The sequence below is a fragment of the Vidua chalybeata genome, chromosome 9 (genome assembly GCF_026979565.1).
Source record: "Vidua chalybeata isolate OUT-0048 chromosome 9, bVidCha1 merged haplotype, whole genome shotgun sequence".
NCBI lineage: Eukaryota > Metazoa > Chordata > Aves > Passeriformes > Viduidae > Vidua > Vidua chalybeata.
The window spans coordinates 23,659,807-23,675,692 of NC_071538.1; the positions used below are offsets into that span (position 1 = coordinate 23,659,807).

Consider the following 15,886-nt stretch of genomic DNA (forward strand, 5'->3'; position numbering starts at 1 on the left):
AAGACAGCACTGAGACAGGCCTGACATTATTCTGAATAAATATGCCTGGCACCACCTCCAAGAAATTTATGTCATGGGCCTGTCAAAGCTCTCCTCCTCCTCTGTCTTCAATCTTTTCTTCACCCTCCTACTGCATGCTCACATTTCTCCAAGCCAAGTCCACACTGCTCTCCCATTTTTCTGCTACACCCCCACTTTCCAAGCCTCCCTTTCCAATCTAGATAGACTGGATGAACTGATTTACTGTGCACAAAACACTGCTGAACACACTATGAAAAAATATGGAAGATGTGCACCACTGCCTCATCCCAGAACTAGCCTCATCCCAGAGCTAGCACCTGCATTTGCACTGCTGTTGGCAGCAGTTGTCACCATGTGTATAATGTAAAAACATATTCTTTTCACATATCTCTGCTTGAGCTTCTTGTGTGCAAGCTTGGAGGAGCCAGGCCCACCTTCCTTGCCTAGCACAGTGGATCAGGCCACAGTGCATCAGCATTCAACATCTCAGCCACAGAGCCTGCATCTCCCACAACTTTGCCTTTGGTGCTGAACATCAGCACCCAGATCAGTCAAAGCACCACTGCTCGTCAGGAGAAGGGAGGTAAGGAGGAAAAATATCAAATTCCACCTCTCCTTCCCTCCATCTTTGCTTCTGCACCAGAAGTTCACTTTTTTCACAGCCATTTTGCCAGCTCTGGAAAGTGTGTGGTGAAAGAGGCACTAACCAGAGCAAAGCATGCAAACACCGGCTCTCTGTTAAAAGGAAAATTGTCAAGCATGTGGTTTAGATTTCCAGTGAGAAGCTTGGGAAGGGCATTTCTTCAGGAACCAACTCACTCGCTGAGGTGCACAGATTTTGCCTGTGCCCCCTGCCTATGCCTTGTGGCTGCTGGCCTTGTTTGTGTCTTTCCCATGACACCCACAACTGCTGCTGCCAAGGACAACTTCCTTCCACAGTAATGTGTATTCTGGCATAATCTTAAACATGCATCACTAGGGGGATTTAGTCAAAGAAATCTACTCATAGTTTTATTTTGCAGTGGATATCTGTAAAGCATTTTTACAATCTGTTTATATTTTACAAGAAAGGTCTGATTTGGCTCATCACAAAATAACGGAATTCTGACATGGATCTGAGAATGATTGAAGCCAGCAAGAATACGTTAGCATTCCTAGAACTTACTAGATTATAACCCCAGACATTTTTTGAATAATATTTAAAATAAAATGTTTTACAAATGAGCCTGAAAGGTTTAAATTAGTTTAAATTTGTTAGAAATGCATAGCCCAGTGATTGTGTAACTTCACTGAAGGTACAGAATTTATGGCAATATCAGTCAAAAGAGAATGTTTTCCAAACATTACCACAACCAGACAAATTATATTAAAAAACATTCATGCTGCAGAATAATACAAAATAAAAATCATCTGATCAGCTCAAGCAATATTGATTTATATATTTGAATTAACAAAATTTCTCTGTACAGTTGCAATTAGACTTCAGTTTTACAAACTGGTATTTAGTTGAACATATTCATAACACAAATTATACACTATGTACAAACCTAGTTCTCCACAGAACTCTTCGTTCAGAATGCTTCAACACAGAAATGATTTACCAATTTCTAGTTCAGGATTCTAGCTCTTCCTTTAATTTAAATACCAAAACACTTATCAAAACATGAAAATAAGCCCATTTGCTATCACGTTGTGCTGTTCTTAAGTCACTTGTTTGTTACCATATGTTACTGAAGAGTAGAACCAGTCACAGCAATAAATAAATGTGCTTATTATCAACTAAAGACTTGTATTCACATGATCACACTTTCAACCTGAGTGCTTTTACAAGACTGTAGGATCCATTGATCTTTGCTTGTCTTGACACATAGATCAAAATTGCAACTGCAGGTACCGCTACTGCTGCTACAGATGAGAATGCAATAATCAATGGTATCATCTGATCTGGTTCTTCCAATCTTGCTGAAAACAGAGACAAAAGGAGAAAAAGAAGTGTTAATATTGTTTGAAACAGATACATGGGCATCACTGTAAAAGCAGTGTTATTAATGACCTTCATTTGAAACATATTTCTATTTTCATGCACCAAGAATACTTTTTATGTTTTCCTTACATTTTTTTCTTTAGAACTTCATATTACATACTTTAATTCCTAGCCACTATCTTGGTCTTGAATTGGTCCATGCAAGTTCAAACCTATCTGATATCATCTACAATGAAGAATACCATGAAATTCACCAAGAATGCAAGAGGAATACCACATCTTATACCCAGCAAACAGTTGGGTATGTTTCAACCTCCTGAAATTCATCCTTCAAGGGGAAGACCATGTTTTAAAAGCTAAATATTTATATTTTTTGTGAAACACAACCTTCCCTGGATTAGTCTCACTGTCCATGCATGTGGACAGAAATGCAGCTGGGAATCACCTTTTTGTGGCCCTATCCTTAAAGCTACCACACCAACTCAGGTAAGAGAGACAATGACAGGCACACTGAAAGGAGGTTAAAATACAGCTTATTCTGACCAGGTTGTTTGGTTTGATTTTGGGTGAGGCTTTTTTTTTCAGGTTAACCACAGTACTGTCATGCAAGGCACAGCTATTAACTAGTTGCGCTCACCTTGACACAAATTTCACTAAAAATTACAAACAAAATATGTTTAAGGCAATAGACCCAGCTACATACAACAGCTGTCTCAATCTCTGTAATGTTCCAACCTTAATGAAAATATGAAGGACATATATGCATGTAAAATTTTTGGTGACACTGCAGAGTATAAAATTTCCATTCACTGACAGCAGAATAATTTCTCCTGAAGGGCTTTTTTTTTCAGGACCATCTCTGAGAGTGTATGTGCTACATGTAACAGTGGTATTTTCTACTTCTTGAACATTTTCTGATGGATATACTAACACAGTAATATTTTGGAGAGGAACTGAAAAGAAATTCAAGGTAGGATTTAGCAACAAACAGAAGCAAAACACATGAGGCATCAGCAGCTTTTACATGCAAAATTCTAATCCAGTTAATGGGCCCACTGTAGTAGTTGAGCCTGTAGCTTTAGACACTGCTCTGTCACCAGCTATCCACTGAAGCCAACAGCAGCTGGCAAAAAGAACATTTTATCAATTGATAGAGTATGTTGCATAAGTTTTACATTATATGGAGACTCCTTTTCTTATTTCAAATTCATGGTTTGTTTGTTTGAGTTCATGAAAGGGCACAGACCAACAAACCCAGAGGCTGATGTCCCCTTTCAACAGAAAAGAAATAGAAAAGGTAAAGAAAGGAGTCCTAGAACTCTATTTCTTTTTCACAAGGTTCCTCAATTTTATATCCTGTTTTCAAAAGATGAAGTGGAAATACGAAAAATTTGAAGAAGCAATTATTTTATGCATCTGCTATTTTGGAGTTTTCATTAGCATTAAGACCCTATCACTTTGACAAGAACCTGTGCAACTCATGTCAGGTTTTTTAAAGACAATTCATTCTTAATGAAACTGAAGATGTCACTCTGTGTAAAACAAATCCTAGTATGAACTCTGCACAGCAGTTATATTAACTAACCTTTGACATAAGTACTATGTGCTGAGACTGCTCCCCCAGTTCATTAATGGTATTTTCCTGTATCCCTTAGCTGAACCCTGCCTGTTGTATATTTGCTATCTACTGTTTCAAGGGTTGTGAACGCATCACCAACTTTCTTTTACAGACTAGTCCTAAGAGATGCAACATCTGCAGATATGCAAGGAATAGTAACACTTTGTCCTTGTTTCGCTTTGCTTGAGGGGGAAATCAAAAGTGTATTCTTTGGTGCAGCTATAAAAATAGTAAAGAACAGGGAAGAGAGCTGAATTGGTGGCAGAAGCAATCCCTAAGCAAGACACTGTTGCTATGCAATAGGCAGAAGCAGCAGAGCTAAAGCAGAGAAGTCTTATTACTATTGAAAATGAAACTTTGCTATCATTCCATCTAAGCTGAGGAATCAGCATTTCTTGTAGCTTAAATGCAGCTTGTAAGAGCAGGAAACAGAGTTGAAGCTTAGGGAAGAAGTAAGGAGCTGCTTCCATAGAGGAGCTTCAGCATGTACTGTCTCCTTGAATCTTTCCTATGCAGATATCCACTGAGGCCTGCTTAGAAGGATATTTCCTTCCAGGCACTGCATGCCTTCTTTCCCTCACGCATTCACTTGGCAGTTGGAAGGAGTGATGGAAGCCCCATCGACTAAAGAACTTTTCACAATCTATCTGTATTCAGGCAGACTTCACGCTTCATTGTTTAAAGCTTCCTAAATCACTTAGTGACATTAGAGCCACCTTTTAACTCCATTGACATCAAAGACACAATTACCTCATTCTTCAAGAAGAAGATCTGGACCTAAAATACATAAACCAAAAAACTTGTTTTCCGTCTTGTTCTACAAACCTTGAATATATAATTTCACAGCTTTTTCTTCCTTGCCAAATTGATTATAAGCTTCACATTCATAAAGCCCCAGATCTTGACTTTTCAAGTTCTCTATAGTTATAGTTGCATTTTTAGAAATTTTCTCAGACTCTCCGGTGGCCTTCTTTTTCTTCCAGGAGATCACAGGAGCTGGATTACCAGAACTAGTACATTTCATTGTCACAGTTTCTCCTTCTTTAAGAGCAGCAGTAGGGAAAACAGTGATCATTGTATTCTTTGGTCCATCTGAAAGGAAGAGTCCTATAGTTAATCATCACTGAATTTTTTTAGAGATGGATCCAACATGTCTTATTGGATACCAGATTGTCACCCTCCCAAAGCTAATCTCGTTTTCATTCTCAAAACAAAAGTAAAGCACATGTTATCAGAGTTTCTGTACAAACCCTCCATGGCCTAGACATTCTAACCAAATACTTCTAACCATGTAGATCAGTTTCTCACTCATTCAAATCTGAACTAAAGACTGTCATTACATTAAAGATTTCATGACTTTGTTTTGTTCATCAGCACTGCTCCTTTCTTAGGGAAAAGCAGAGGACTATGATGATTCTTTGTTCTCAGAGGGTTTTGTTTAATTTGGTTATATTTATCACTGAAGAACTAACTAATTATTTTTAATGACTAGGAAAACTTTACACATACTTACATTTCACATTAAGTGTGATTTCACTTTTACTGTTCCCAAACTTATTTTCTGCTACACATTCATAGTCTCCTCCATTTTGGAACATCACAGATGGAAGATGAAGAATACTCCTGGCACTGTAAGACTCTATGTCTGCATTGTCAGATTTTCTCCTTAAAATAATCTTGGGAGGAGGGTTACTTTCAGCGGAACATTGTATGGAAACATTTTCTCCTTCCTGAACTGTTGTAGAAGGTTCAATGGAGAGTTTTGTAATGACTGGAGCACCTGCATGACAAAAGAAAAGGCTGTTAGAGTAATGCAAAGGTACAAAAGATGGAGAAGGTTTTAAGAAAGCAGGAATTGCTAGCTCAAGAATCTGTTTATTTTGGTTTTGATCTCAGACTCAATCTAAGACTTTTGGCTCAGTCAAAACAGTAGCAGTCAATCAATCACAAAATATTACAACAATATTATTATGTCCAAAACAGTTTTACCATTAAATGCCTATTAAATTTAATACTAATGACTAAAACTACTAGTTCAAAGAGGAGACTGATGTCCCTGTGAAACTGGTATGCGTGTTACAGAAATAACAGTGTGTGTCCCCACCACTTTCTCAGACTCTTTTGTGACTTTTAGTGTTGCATTGTGGGGAAATGTATTGAAATGTGCACATACAACAGCAGTACTGAGAGAATTAGCTGAAAATTAAATATAGAAAGAAAAATTACAGTGCATGAGGAACAGCCTTAAACTGAAGCTGAATCCTGAATATGTAGCAAGGAAAGCCCCGTATTTTCCTAATTTTCAGTGTTTCAGCATCCTCCAACCTAACAGAGGTCAGCCAGTTAGGAACTGGATAATACAAGTGAAACTCAAACAGATTTGTACCTTGTATAATAATGTCCACAGTTGCTTTCTCTGTTTTATTAGTTACCAGATTAATTACTTCACAGATGTACAGTCCTGAATCATTGAAATGGACATGGGGAATAGAAAGAACATTGTTTTTTATCAGATGCTGAATGCTTTCTTCAGCCAAATATTTACTCCAAACTATTTGTGCTGGTGGGTTACTCTGAGTCACACAAGTGAGGTTCAGAGATTCTCCTTCCATTGCTGAGTTGCCTGGAGATGCAGTAATGACAGTATTTTGTGGACCAACTGTAAGAGAACAAAAAGAAGACAAGATCAGTATGTAAATGAAGAATGACATGCACATCTCTATCTAACACTAGCTTTTCTAGAGGTACATGTCACAGAATACCAAGAAGAAAATGAAAAATATGTATCCCAGTAGCACAGTGGGACAATTTTTCCAGACTTAGTAAGGTGTTTTGCTTGCAACTTTGAAAGCTAAACTAGCCAAAGCCCTTGTACAAAAATACTTACAATTTGCATTAAGTTTCTGAGAAGATGTTCTTTCTTTGGGCTCAAAATCCATATCATCAATTGGTAGCCTGGCCACACAGGTGATCTCTTTCCCAGCATCTTCAGCCATGGGATGAAATGTATATGTCACAGTTTTTGTCTCTGTATTTGTGCTGTCATCTTCCAAAAAATATTTCTCATGAAGAACATGTTCATCTTTCTTTAGGAAAACTTCCAGGTGATCAGAAGGATACACATCAGGAATTTTACAGATGACAGTGGCTGGTTCTCCAGCAACTAAGGATGGGCTGATCTCAATGATAGGATCACTGGGGAAAGCTAAAAGAATAAAATCAATTTCTTTAGACTAGCAGACATGAACAGTAGGGTCAACATAACAGCAAGATCCAGACACCAAATATCTTGAGTTTAGAGGTGCTCAGAACATGACATTCTATCAACATTATTACAAGACATATCTTGATCTGAAGACCTACAGGTCCTTTATAAGCAGTTCATATACTAACAGGAAGTTTATTTCTACAATTTTTGAAACATGACCACAAAAGATTAGTAAGATTCAGCATGGCACCTAGGCAGTGATACAGCTGCTTAACTATAGGCATTCAGAGCAATCCATACACTAGTGCTATCCTGTTTTCTGTGCTGGTAGGTTTAGACATCTGAATTATTCTCCTGCAAACTACAAAAGTTTTGATTTTTATTCCCCCAGCTCTGGGAATGCATTCAGGCAGTGTATGTTTTGGCTTTCAAGAATTACCAAAATAAGAATAAATAATACTAGTACATACAATCTTCAATGCAGAAAGCTAAGCAGAAAAGGTCTAAGAAAGTGTCCTGAACAGACATATAAAGGAATCTCAAAAGGAAGTATATGTTGAGCTATAACACTCATTATCCTAGAATTAAAAGTTAACTGGTAACCACAATATCTAAAACAACTCTCGGGTTTTCTATCAATATGTACTATTTAAAGAGAATTTTACATTTTTACTTACAGTAAAGTTCTACTTTGACACTCTTCTCCTTTTTCTCTCTGTCATCACATATGACAGTACAAAGATAAGAATGAGAATTCACAATGCTAACTGGATTCATAGTCAATGTAGAATATGTCCTGTGGTTCCTGACTTTTCCTCCAAGGGGGCTGTCCATCTGTGTTCTCCAGGAAAAACTTGGTGATGCACAGCCAGTAGTATTGCATGTGAGCATGAGTGTGCTTCCAATCTGTGCCACAATTCTTTCAGCAGGTATAATTTCCATTTCAAAAGCTTTAACTACAAAAGAGAAAACACACATAAAATCAGCAGCTTTCTCAACTTTTATCTTCCTATTTCTTCTCATGTTCTACTGTGACATGAGGGTCTTTATGCTTCATTTCTTTACTTTATGGTTGTGTGGAAGTTAAACTAATAAAGCTCATACAGTGGTTTACATATTCAAAACACCCCATAAACATTGCTATTTTTGTCAAAGACAATACAGACTCAGATGATTGACAGTTTTCATGTATAAAATGGCATCAACCAAATTTAAATAAATGCATTGACACAATATAATTTTTTTTGTCAGGTGGATCTGGTTCTAAAACTTTGTAACATTTGAGGGGAGAGGTAGCAGGTAGATAGCAAAGACAACAGCAGAAACACTTTCAACAGGACATTTAGTACCAAACTTGCCTACTACTGTCAGGAGTGAGTAAAAAAATCAAGCATCCAGTGATATACTGCAGTTGTCTCCTAGACTGTCTTTTAGCAAACTCAGTAGGGGAAAACGACTGAGTCATTGCAGAGCACAGAAAAGCTCAAAGTAAATGTCAAAAAAAAAGCTTCCTGACATTTTGACAGAGCTACTTAATTGACAGTTGCATTCACTGAAATGAAAAGGTAATTGGAGAAAAGAGAAATAAAGATCAAACAGCAAATTTTAGGTCAGTTTACACTTAACAAAGTTAAAAAAAATAAAAAAAGCACCACCAACCCCCACCTTCCCCAACTTACCAGTCCTTAACACACACAGAATTACTAGCACAGCCTGGCTTGTTCTTCCCATCTCTTTAAACATTTGTAATGGCTGTTACTGGGTAAAGAAAGTAAATTCAAAAGTTTGCTTTCTGTTTTCTGTGAAGAAGCGCTGTGAGATCTTGCTGCTCTGCAACAGTTTATTACAAGAGCTCCAGCTTGCTCTTTATAAAGGCTCTCTCTCCTTGGTGCAGAGTGGGAAATCCCTGGACTTCCCCGTCCAGAGCAGGGAGGAAGAAACCCATATTGGGCGGTGTCCGTTGGCTCAGCGCCCTCTGCTGCTGTTGTGATAGCTCAGGAAAATTAATAGTAACACTTGTAAATACAGTGCCTACTACATTTGAAAAAATCTGTTTCACATCTGATCCTGCAAACAACTGATAAAATGAAAGAATGTGTGTAAGTTCAAGTAATTGAATGCAACTATATCTCAGACAAAAAGTTATTCAATTTTGCTTTTAGTGAAAATATTTTTGTTGGGATTGAGTCTTCAGAACAGTTCTAACAATGCTCAGCTCTGTAAATAACATTACATGACTCAGTATTTCCTTTGAAAACTGTGCTACCAGTTTAAGAGGTGTTGTTACTCATGTTCCTAAGTATTTTTGATCTCTAAAAATGAAGAATAAGATCAGATAACAGAAGTCTGGAGATCTGAGTTCATCAGCTTGAATCAGGCTCATACTCTTCAAATTAATGGAATGAATTCATATTCCCAATGCCACTTTACAGTGGATATACAAATCCAGTTTGGAATATTTCTGAGGACAACTCTTGCTGGCTAATATGGCAGCGATGTTAGGAAAAAAAGTAAAATAATGTTTTCAGTGTTTAATTTTCAGTTGGAAAATGCTGTGAATGCAAAGAATGGATAAAGGTTTCTAAATCTCAGTTTTTTATTCATTCAACTACTTAAGTAACTCCGGTACAGAGTACAGAGGGGGCTGGACAGGCTGGATAAATTCACTGAGGCCAATTGGATGAGGTTCAGTACAGTGAGGTGTCAGGTCCTGCTCTCAGCTCACAACAGGCTACAGCACTACAGGCTTGGGGAAGAGTGGCTGGAAAGCTGCCCAGGGCAAAAGGACCTGGGGATGCTGGTTGACAGCAGCTGAACGTGACCCAGCGTGTGCCCAGGTGGCCAAGAAGGCCAGGGGCATCGTGGCCTGTATCAGGAATAGTGTGGCCAGCAGGAGCAGGGCAGTGATTGTGCCCCTGTACTCGGCACTGGTGAGGCCACACCTCGAGAGCTGTGCCCAGCTGTGGGCCCATCACCTCAGGGGAGACACTGAGGGGCTGGAGCCAGGCCGGGGAAGGGCAGCGGAGCTGGGGAAGGGGCTGGAGCACAGGTCTCACCAGGAGCCACTGAGGGAGCTGGGGATAACAACAACAACAACAACAACAACAACAAAAACAACAACAAATTAAAAAAACCACCCCAAGACAATCCAAGAATTACCCGGAAGGCAATAAAACAGGGAAATCTGAAGCATCTAGAAATGCCTAACCAAAAGTCACTAAAACTAAAATTCAATGAAATTGCTACAGTGGATTCTACCATAATATTTTTTTTTATTATCACCATCATAAGTTTTTTTTTTTTGTTAGAGGAGGAGGAAAAGGAGAAGAAGGAGAAGGCAGAGAAGGAGGTGGAGAAGGAGGAGGAAGAACAAAACACACAAAATGCAAGCAGAGTACTGTTCTGGAAGTACTGCTATCAAATCCAAAAATCCAAGAGCTATCCAGGATAGGAAATAACACATCTACACAATGTGATTTTAATGCATAGAAAATGGTCTTGTTGCAGAAAGTGTACTCTCTCACTTAAGTTGCAAATAATTACTTTTAAATCCTAGTCGGAGAAAAGCAAGAAATGAAACTCTTTGCTTGGACTGCTTAAATAATCATCAGAAGCTAAGCTGAAGGAGAAAGGGCAGTATTTCCTTGTTTCTGGGAAATCAGTTTCTAAACGGAAAAAAATTAAACATAGGAGGCTATATCTGCATACTGGAAAAGTTTTAATCAAGTCCTTCATCAGATAACATGAAATAGGAAATAACTCTGATCCTGGTCTCAGTAAATTAAACTGGGCAGCTGCCATTAACTTCACTGGAGCTGGATCCTTACCAGAGGGATTACTATACTGAGTGATCAGACAGATTCAACTCAGACGGTGCAGGTAAGAGCAGAGTTAGCCAATAAATATTACTAAAGGAAGTACAAATCTGCCAAAAATTTGAAAAGTTTTAAAAAACTTTCTCTTTAAACAACTTCAAGTGTAAACCTTCTATGTATTTTAAATAGAATATGTACATTTCTGTTGCTCCTACTACCCTCAGCATCAACCTCAAAATAGGAAGATGGGCACCAAGTAGGGTTATTTTCACAACTGTCTGTTCTGTCTGTAAACAAACAGAGATCAGCTGAGAAGTTTTAGCACTTGACCTTGAGAGTTCAGATAATCTGATTTTTTATTCAAACAGCACAGAGGAGGATGCTGGAGGTAAAAATAGAGGATGCATCTACATCCACAGTGAGGTAAGTATTATAGTACCAACTGGAAGAAATCTTGACACATGCAGAGTGTAATGAGGACTGGAATGAAACAAGTATTACAAGAATATTACTAAAGGCAAAAAAAATGAAAGAATTAAGCACTGGGATGTAACTACATGTTTTTCAGTACATCTAGTAATCAAAAGAGACTTCTAAGGCTTTGATGGACAAACAAAGATAAAACCATTATGTGTTGTAAAATGGAGTTTGGAAATACTGAATGCAATTTTCGGCCTGGCATAAGAAAATACAAGTGTCCTTCAGGAAACTAAAGTTTACATCAGACTTGTCTGGAATTTAAGAAAAGATACCATTTCAGAACTCTGCTAATCATTTGCTTTAACTCCTACTTCTGCAATCCTATTAAATACCTATATTAGCTTCCTCTAAGCAAAAGAGATAACAAGTTATTGAAATCTTAATGAATTATTTGAACAAAATGCACGTTATTCAACATGTTAGTTATCCAATGTTTATATACTTTTTCCTGCATTTTTTCCTCCTGTCTCATGGAGGCTATTAGGAGAAACTGGAAACCTAACCTTTTGCAGAATCTGGATTCTTAAAACCTTCACCACTGGTTTTGTGATTTTTGGCTAAGGACCTATGGTGAAGAGAGAGAAATCTCCTCTGTCCTTTTGGCAGAAGAAATACAAGAAAAAAGAAGGTACAAAGAAACTCATCTGATCTGACATTCCGGTGATAGGATGCAGCAAAGTCTGACTCAACAGTTCTTTAGCCTCATATCAAAGAGGTGTTACAGCAAGTCCATACTTAGGTCCCCCATTCAAACTGCAGCCCTCACACATCTCAGGAAAGATATTCTTGGGATTTGCACTGGGGCTCTGAGTAAAGAAAGCCTCAGAGTTTCAGATGCTTTACAGAAGCAGCTGGGATGAAAAACTTCCACCCCACGCAAAGAGTGTCTGATACCTCTGCAGGATGATCATGCCTCAAGAAAAAGAGACAGAGGACTGTGCTGTAACTCAAATGAGAACTAATCTCAGAGGCAAAACTCACATCAGCAAAGAAGGAATGCCCTTCAGGCACCACATGCAAGGTAGTGCCTTTAATATGGCCATATCTTGATAAAGTAATTGAAAAAGCATGAAGCTGGAGGTCATGTATGAAGGCTGCTGATTACATGGCTAATAAAGCAGAAAATTATCTGCCAGCCTCAACATTTTCAGTTCTCAGCAACTTCAATAGCCTGCTCTATGGGTTATGCACTGTCTTCTTCCTCAGAGCACCTGCATTTTTGGTTCCCAAAGCTTCCCCAAAACTTTGCTTCTCCTGGCCCCCTCCACCTGCTTTCTCACCACCTGACAATAATACAACCTCTGTATAGCGCCAAGAGGGGGAGGAGAGCATCACTGACTCCCTATAATTTTCATCTCCGGATGGGAAGGATGAGATCTACATGCATATCTATTTAAAGGGTTGTGTCTGTTTCAGGAATTGTAACTTTGTACCTAACTACAAAAAGAACACCAACGCATTACCCTGTAACCCACATCACACCTCACAATTGTACTCCACATCTAACTTGTCATCTATTGCAAGAAGAAAAAGAAAAAGAAACATCTTAAGAAAGTTTTATCATCTGCTTCTTTTCCTTTTCTGGAATTTCTTAAATACCATATGCAAAAAGAAATGCATCTACATCCTCCATTATCTTTCTCAGGCACCAGCTTCTCAGTTAGGACACTTCCTGTCTGGTTAGTCTGAAGGCAACCAGAATCCACAAAGGTGCCAGATAAAATAATAGAGAAGTGTGATAACTTGAGTAGACTACAGAATAGCTATTCTCTTATTTTCTTCTATTCAGAAGCATTGGCCACTTCACAGAAAGAACAAAAATTTCATCTAATAATAAATAAAAGCCACTAGAGAAAAAAGTCCCTACTTTTTATCTTAGTCTTCTGTTACTGGCAAAAAACATGCTGTGGAAATTCCAAACTTTATTTCTAAATAACTGAAAGTATGATTTTAATAGTGCTGGATCTAAAAATGAAACTGTTGGATAGCCTTGAAATCCACATAATTCAAGTACCAAATTCTGTATTCGAAGCCAAACTATTAGTTTGGATAGCTGAGCTCCTGTTGTCTTCATAGTGACATAGGTAAAAAGAAGTTTCCCTCCTGAAATATTATCTAGTGTATAACAAGAGTAAAATTCAAATATAAGCTTTGGAGAATTCAAAATCTCTTTGGGAATTCTGAGGTAAGACTTCAGATTCACTTTTATTTTGATCTGAATATACCAAGGCATATAAAAATAATTTGTTCTCACTGGAGAAAACAACAAAAAACCCCCAAACAAAACTCATTCAAAATGGACAGAGTGAAAAAATAGAGTGGGCTTTGGGTCAAAATGCAGATGATAGCTAGAATTTAGGATATGGCAAGGTAAAGTCAGATGAAAACATTTAAGAAGGAATATGAGGAAATTCCCCCAACATTCCACAGGAAATTCTAATACAATTAAATCTTCTTGTGTCCTTTATTAAAGCCTGTATTTCATATGGTCAGAAGAAGTTTATCAAGACAGTGGTGGAGAACTTTTTGACCAAGCTTTCTTGTTACTCACCAACAGCAGCTCTGCAATACACTTGTTCATCAGTCACTTCCCTCTTTCCCGCATCCTTCCTGCTCTTCAGTGATGAGGTACATGCATGTCCCTATGGACCAAGAAAGAAAAAGGTGAATGATGAAAGCAAGATCTAAACCAGACCGTTCCACCTGCAAGAAATGCAGAACTTGGATTCTCCTACACAGGCTACTGAAAACTGCCCTGCTACTAATGGACTACCCTTCAATTTATCTTCCAGAATATATTCTTTTTTATTCTCTTACAATGGTTTATATTCAGAAATACTGTGCTTGGCTGGGTGTTTTTGCTGCCTTGTGTTATAGAAATGTTATCTTTGTTGTCCCAGAGTGGACTGGCTCACTAACAGGTAGAAGTATTACACAGATGTCAGAAAGTAATTAAATGAATTAACTTTGCAGGATTCAATATTCATAATTTTTAAATCTTTCATATAGGTAAGAATTACAGGGATCACTCCGTTTATTTTTTTTTTTTTAAAGATACACACAAATGAAATCTCTCTTTTACCTAGATTTTGTCACCTTCCCCTCTCTGGAAGTGGACTGAAGTCCTGAAGAAACTGACCTTCCAAATAGAAACAACTGGGAATGAACCAATTTTTACTTCCATCAAGCCAAAAAGACATGTATTCAAGAGAAAGCATTTTTCAGTAGCAAAATATGTATGTTTGTGTGCCTGTACACATACTGATAAATCAAGTAATGCTTGAAACCAGCTGCAACTCTATTAAGGGCCTAGCACCCCACTTTGGTCTCTTGAATGTGCTCTACCCTAAATAAAAAACATGCTATTTTGTCACTTGGACTATTTCTCTCTTTTCTTTTTTTTTCCCCAAACAATTAGGTATCATCTTAACTGCTTTGTTTATTAACACTTCCACAAAAGGAATATGACAAAGTAGGAGTGGCTAAGTGATAAAAACCAAAAGCAGCTGAATTTTTCTCAATAAGCAAGGGTAAGAAAGATGAGAGTTACTGGAATTTATTTCCCCTTCCCAGACAATTACTTGGCTAGGCATCAAAGCCTCGGTCCCTGTAGTCCGATATAGACAACTGAGCAAGAATGACTTTCATAGCTGTGTCACCTTTTATCACAGACCATGTTACTCTCTCGTGATAAGAGAGACAACTTGAGAAATGTGTCACATGTTTGAAATTGCTCTCAGGCAGGATAAAAGTCTGTACTGAATTAGTTTGAGAAATACCTGACTTCCAACATTCTGATACTTCTTAGCCAAGGATCTCTCCTGAAATTTCCCAAGAACTGTATGTGAATACCAAATTATAAGTAACTGATGGCTTAATGACCCTCTTGGTGGGAAAAATGTTGCATTGTTTGACTTAATTTCTTACTATAGTCAGCTCCATGCCATGAGGAATGGATATTGGCAGCTCTCTTTCAAGAGCTCAGCTCCAGGCAAACCTGGAGCTGAATGAAATCACCATTGACTAAGTGGGATGATCGTGCACCTACTGCCAGGACTTTCACTTGGAAGCTGGGACATCCGCATGGGAAAGGGAACAATCCTGTGCAATCCACAATTTTCAACAGATAAAGAAGACATAAATGTTTCAAAAGTAGTGTTGAATCCTTCTGTGGATCAAGGATCAACCAGTTAAGTTCTCATAGGCTCATGAGCTCAAGATTAATCTTACCTCTGTAGTGCCTTTCAGTACTCAGGATCTCAGCAGCATGGTGACGTGGATCTGCAAGACCATCAGGGTCCAGGCACAGGAACTTCCCAAGATGTATGCGGATGAATTCATTAAGATTTTAAGCAAATCATCTTACACCGAGTCTCCTAGATTATTTGACTGAATGTAATACAAACATCTCCCACTAAAAAGAAATGCACTCTAGGAATTCTCTCTTATTGATTCAAAGTGTTTGATATAAACCCATCAGCCTGTAAGTGATTTATTATACTGATTCACCTGCTATGGCACCAAGATCCAGCTGCTGACTTTGCTTTCTTGCACTCTCAGCTCTCTTGTGCCATGACTATTGAATTTTTGTGGCATGAAGAGATTTTAATTTTACCTCTAAGGGCAGCATATGGATCCTGCTGTAGCTCATGGTTTCACAAAATATGCTGTTACATAGCAAATATAGTCTATCAACAATTTAGGATCTCAGACAATTTAATAAAAATTGTTTCACTTTATCCTGCATATTGTATTTATTA

The 15,886-nt window shown here is 38.0% G+C and overlaps 1 protein-coding gene across 3 annotated transcripts; it reads right to left on the reverse strand.

Moving 5' to 3' along the window:
- Positions 1–1,005: 1,005 nt before the first annotated feature.
- Positions 1,006–15,406, reverse strand: VCAM1 (vascular cell adhesion molecule 1). 3 transcript variants are annotated; one of them, XM_053950488.1, is made up of 8 exons: positions 15,357–15,406; positions 13,678–13,768; positions 7,509–7,787; positions 6,511–6,828; positions 6,010–6,282; positions 5,137–5,403; positions 4,449–4,715; positions 1,006–1,983 (listed from the first exon to the last, which is right to left on the reverse strand). In XM_053950488.1, the coding sequence occupies exons 3-8, from the start codon at positions 7,771–7,773 to the stop codon at positions 1,823–1,825; spliced, it is 1,551 nt and encodes a 516-aa protein (XP_053806463.1). In that variant the 5' UTR covers positions 7,774–7,787; positions 13,678–13,768; positions 15,357–15,406; the 3' UTR covers positions 1,006–1,822. The 3 variants fall into 3 exon arrangements, with proteins under 3 accessions (XP_053806463.1, XP_053806464.1, XP_053806462.1); XM_053950489.1 differs by lacking the exon at positions 15,357–15,406 and adding an exon at positions 14,209–14,267; XM_053950487.1 differs by lacking the exons at positions 13,678–13,768; positions 15,357–15,406 and adding an exon at positions 8,511–8,700.
- Positions 15,407–15,886: the final 480 nt, after the last annotated feature.

Bases quoted from the DNA above. Each gene is read 5' to 3' on its own strand.
- VCAM1 (XM_053950487.1), bottom strand. From the start codon at position 8,574: ATGTTTAAAGAGATGGGAAGAACAAGCCAGGCTGTGCTAGTAATTCTG. The intron at 6,283-6,510 runs GTAAGTATTTTT...GTTCTCTTACAG, and splicing joins TCAGAAACTTAATGCAAATT to TTGGTCCACAAAATACTGTC. The intron at 5,404-6,009 runs GTACAAATCTGT...TTTGTCATGCAG, and splicing joins TGTGGACATTATTATACAAG to GTGCTCCAGTCATTACAAAA.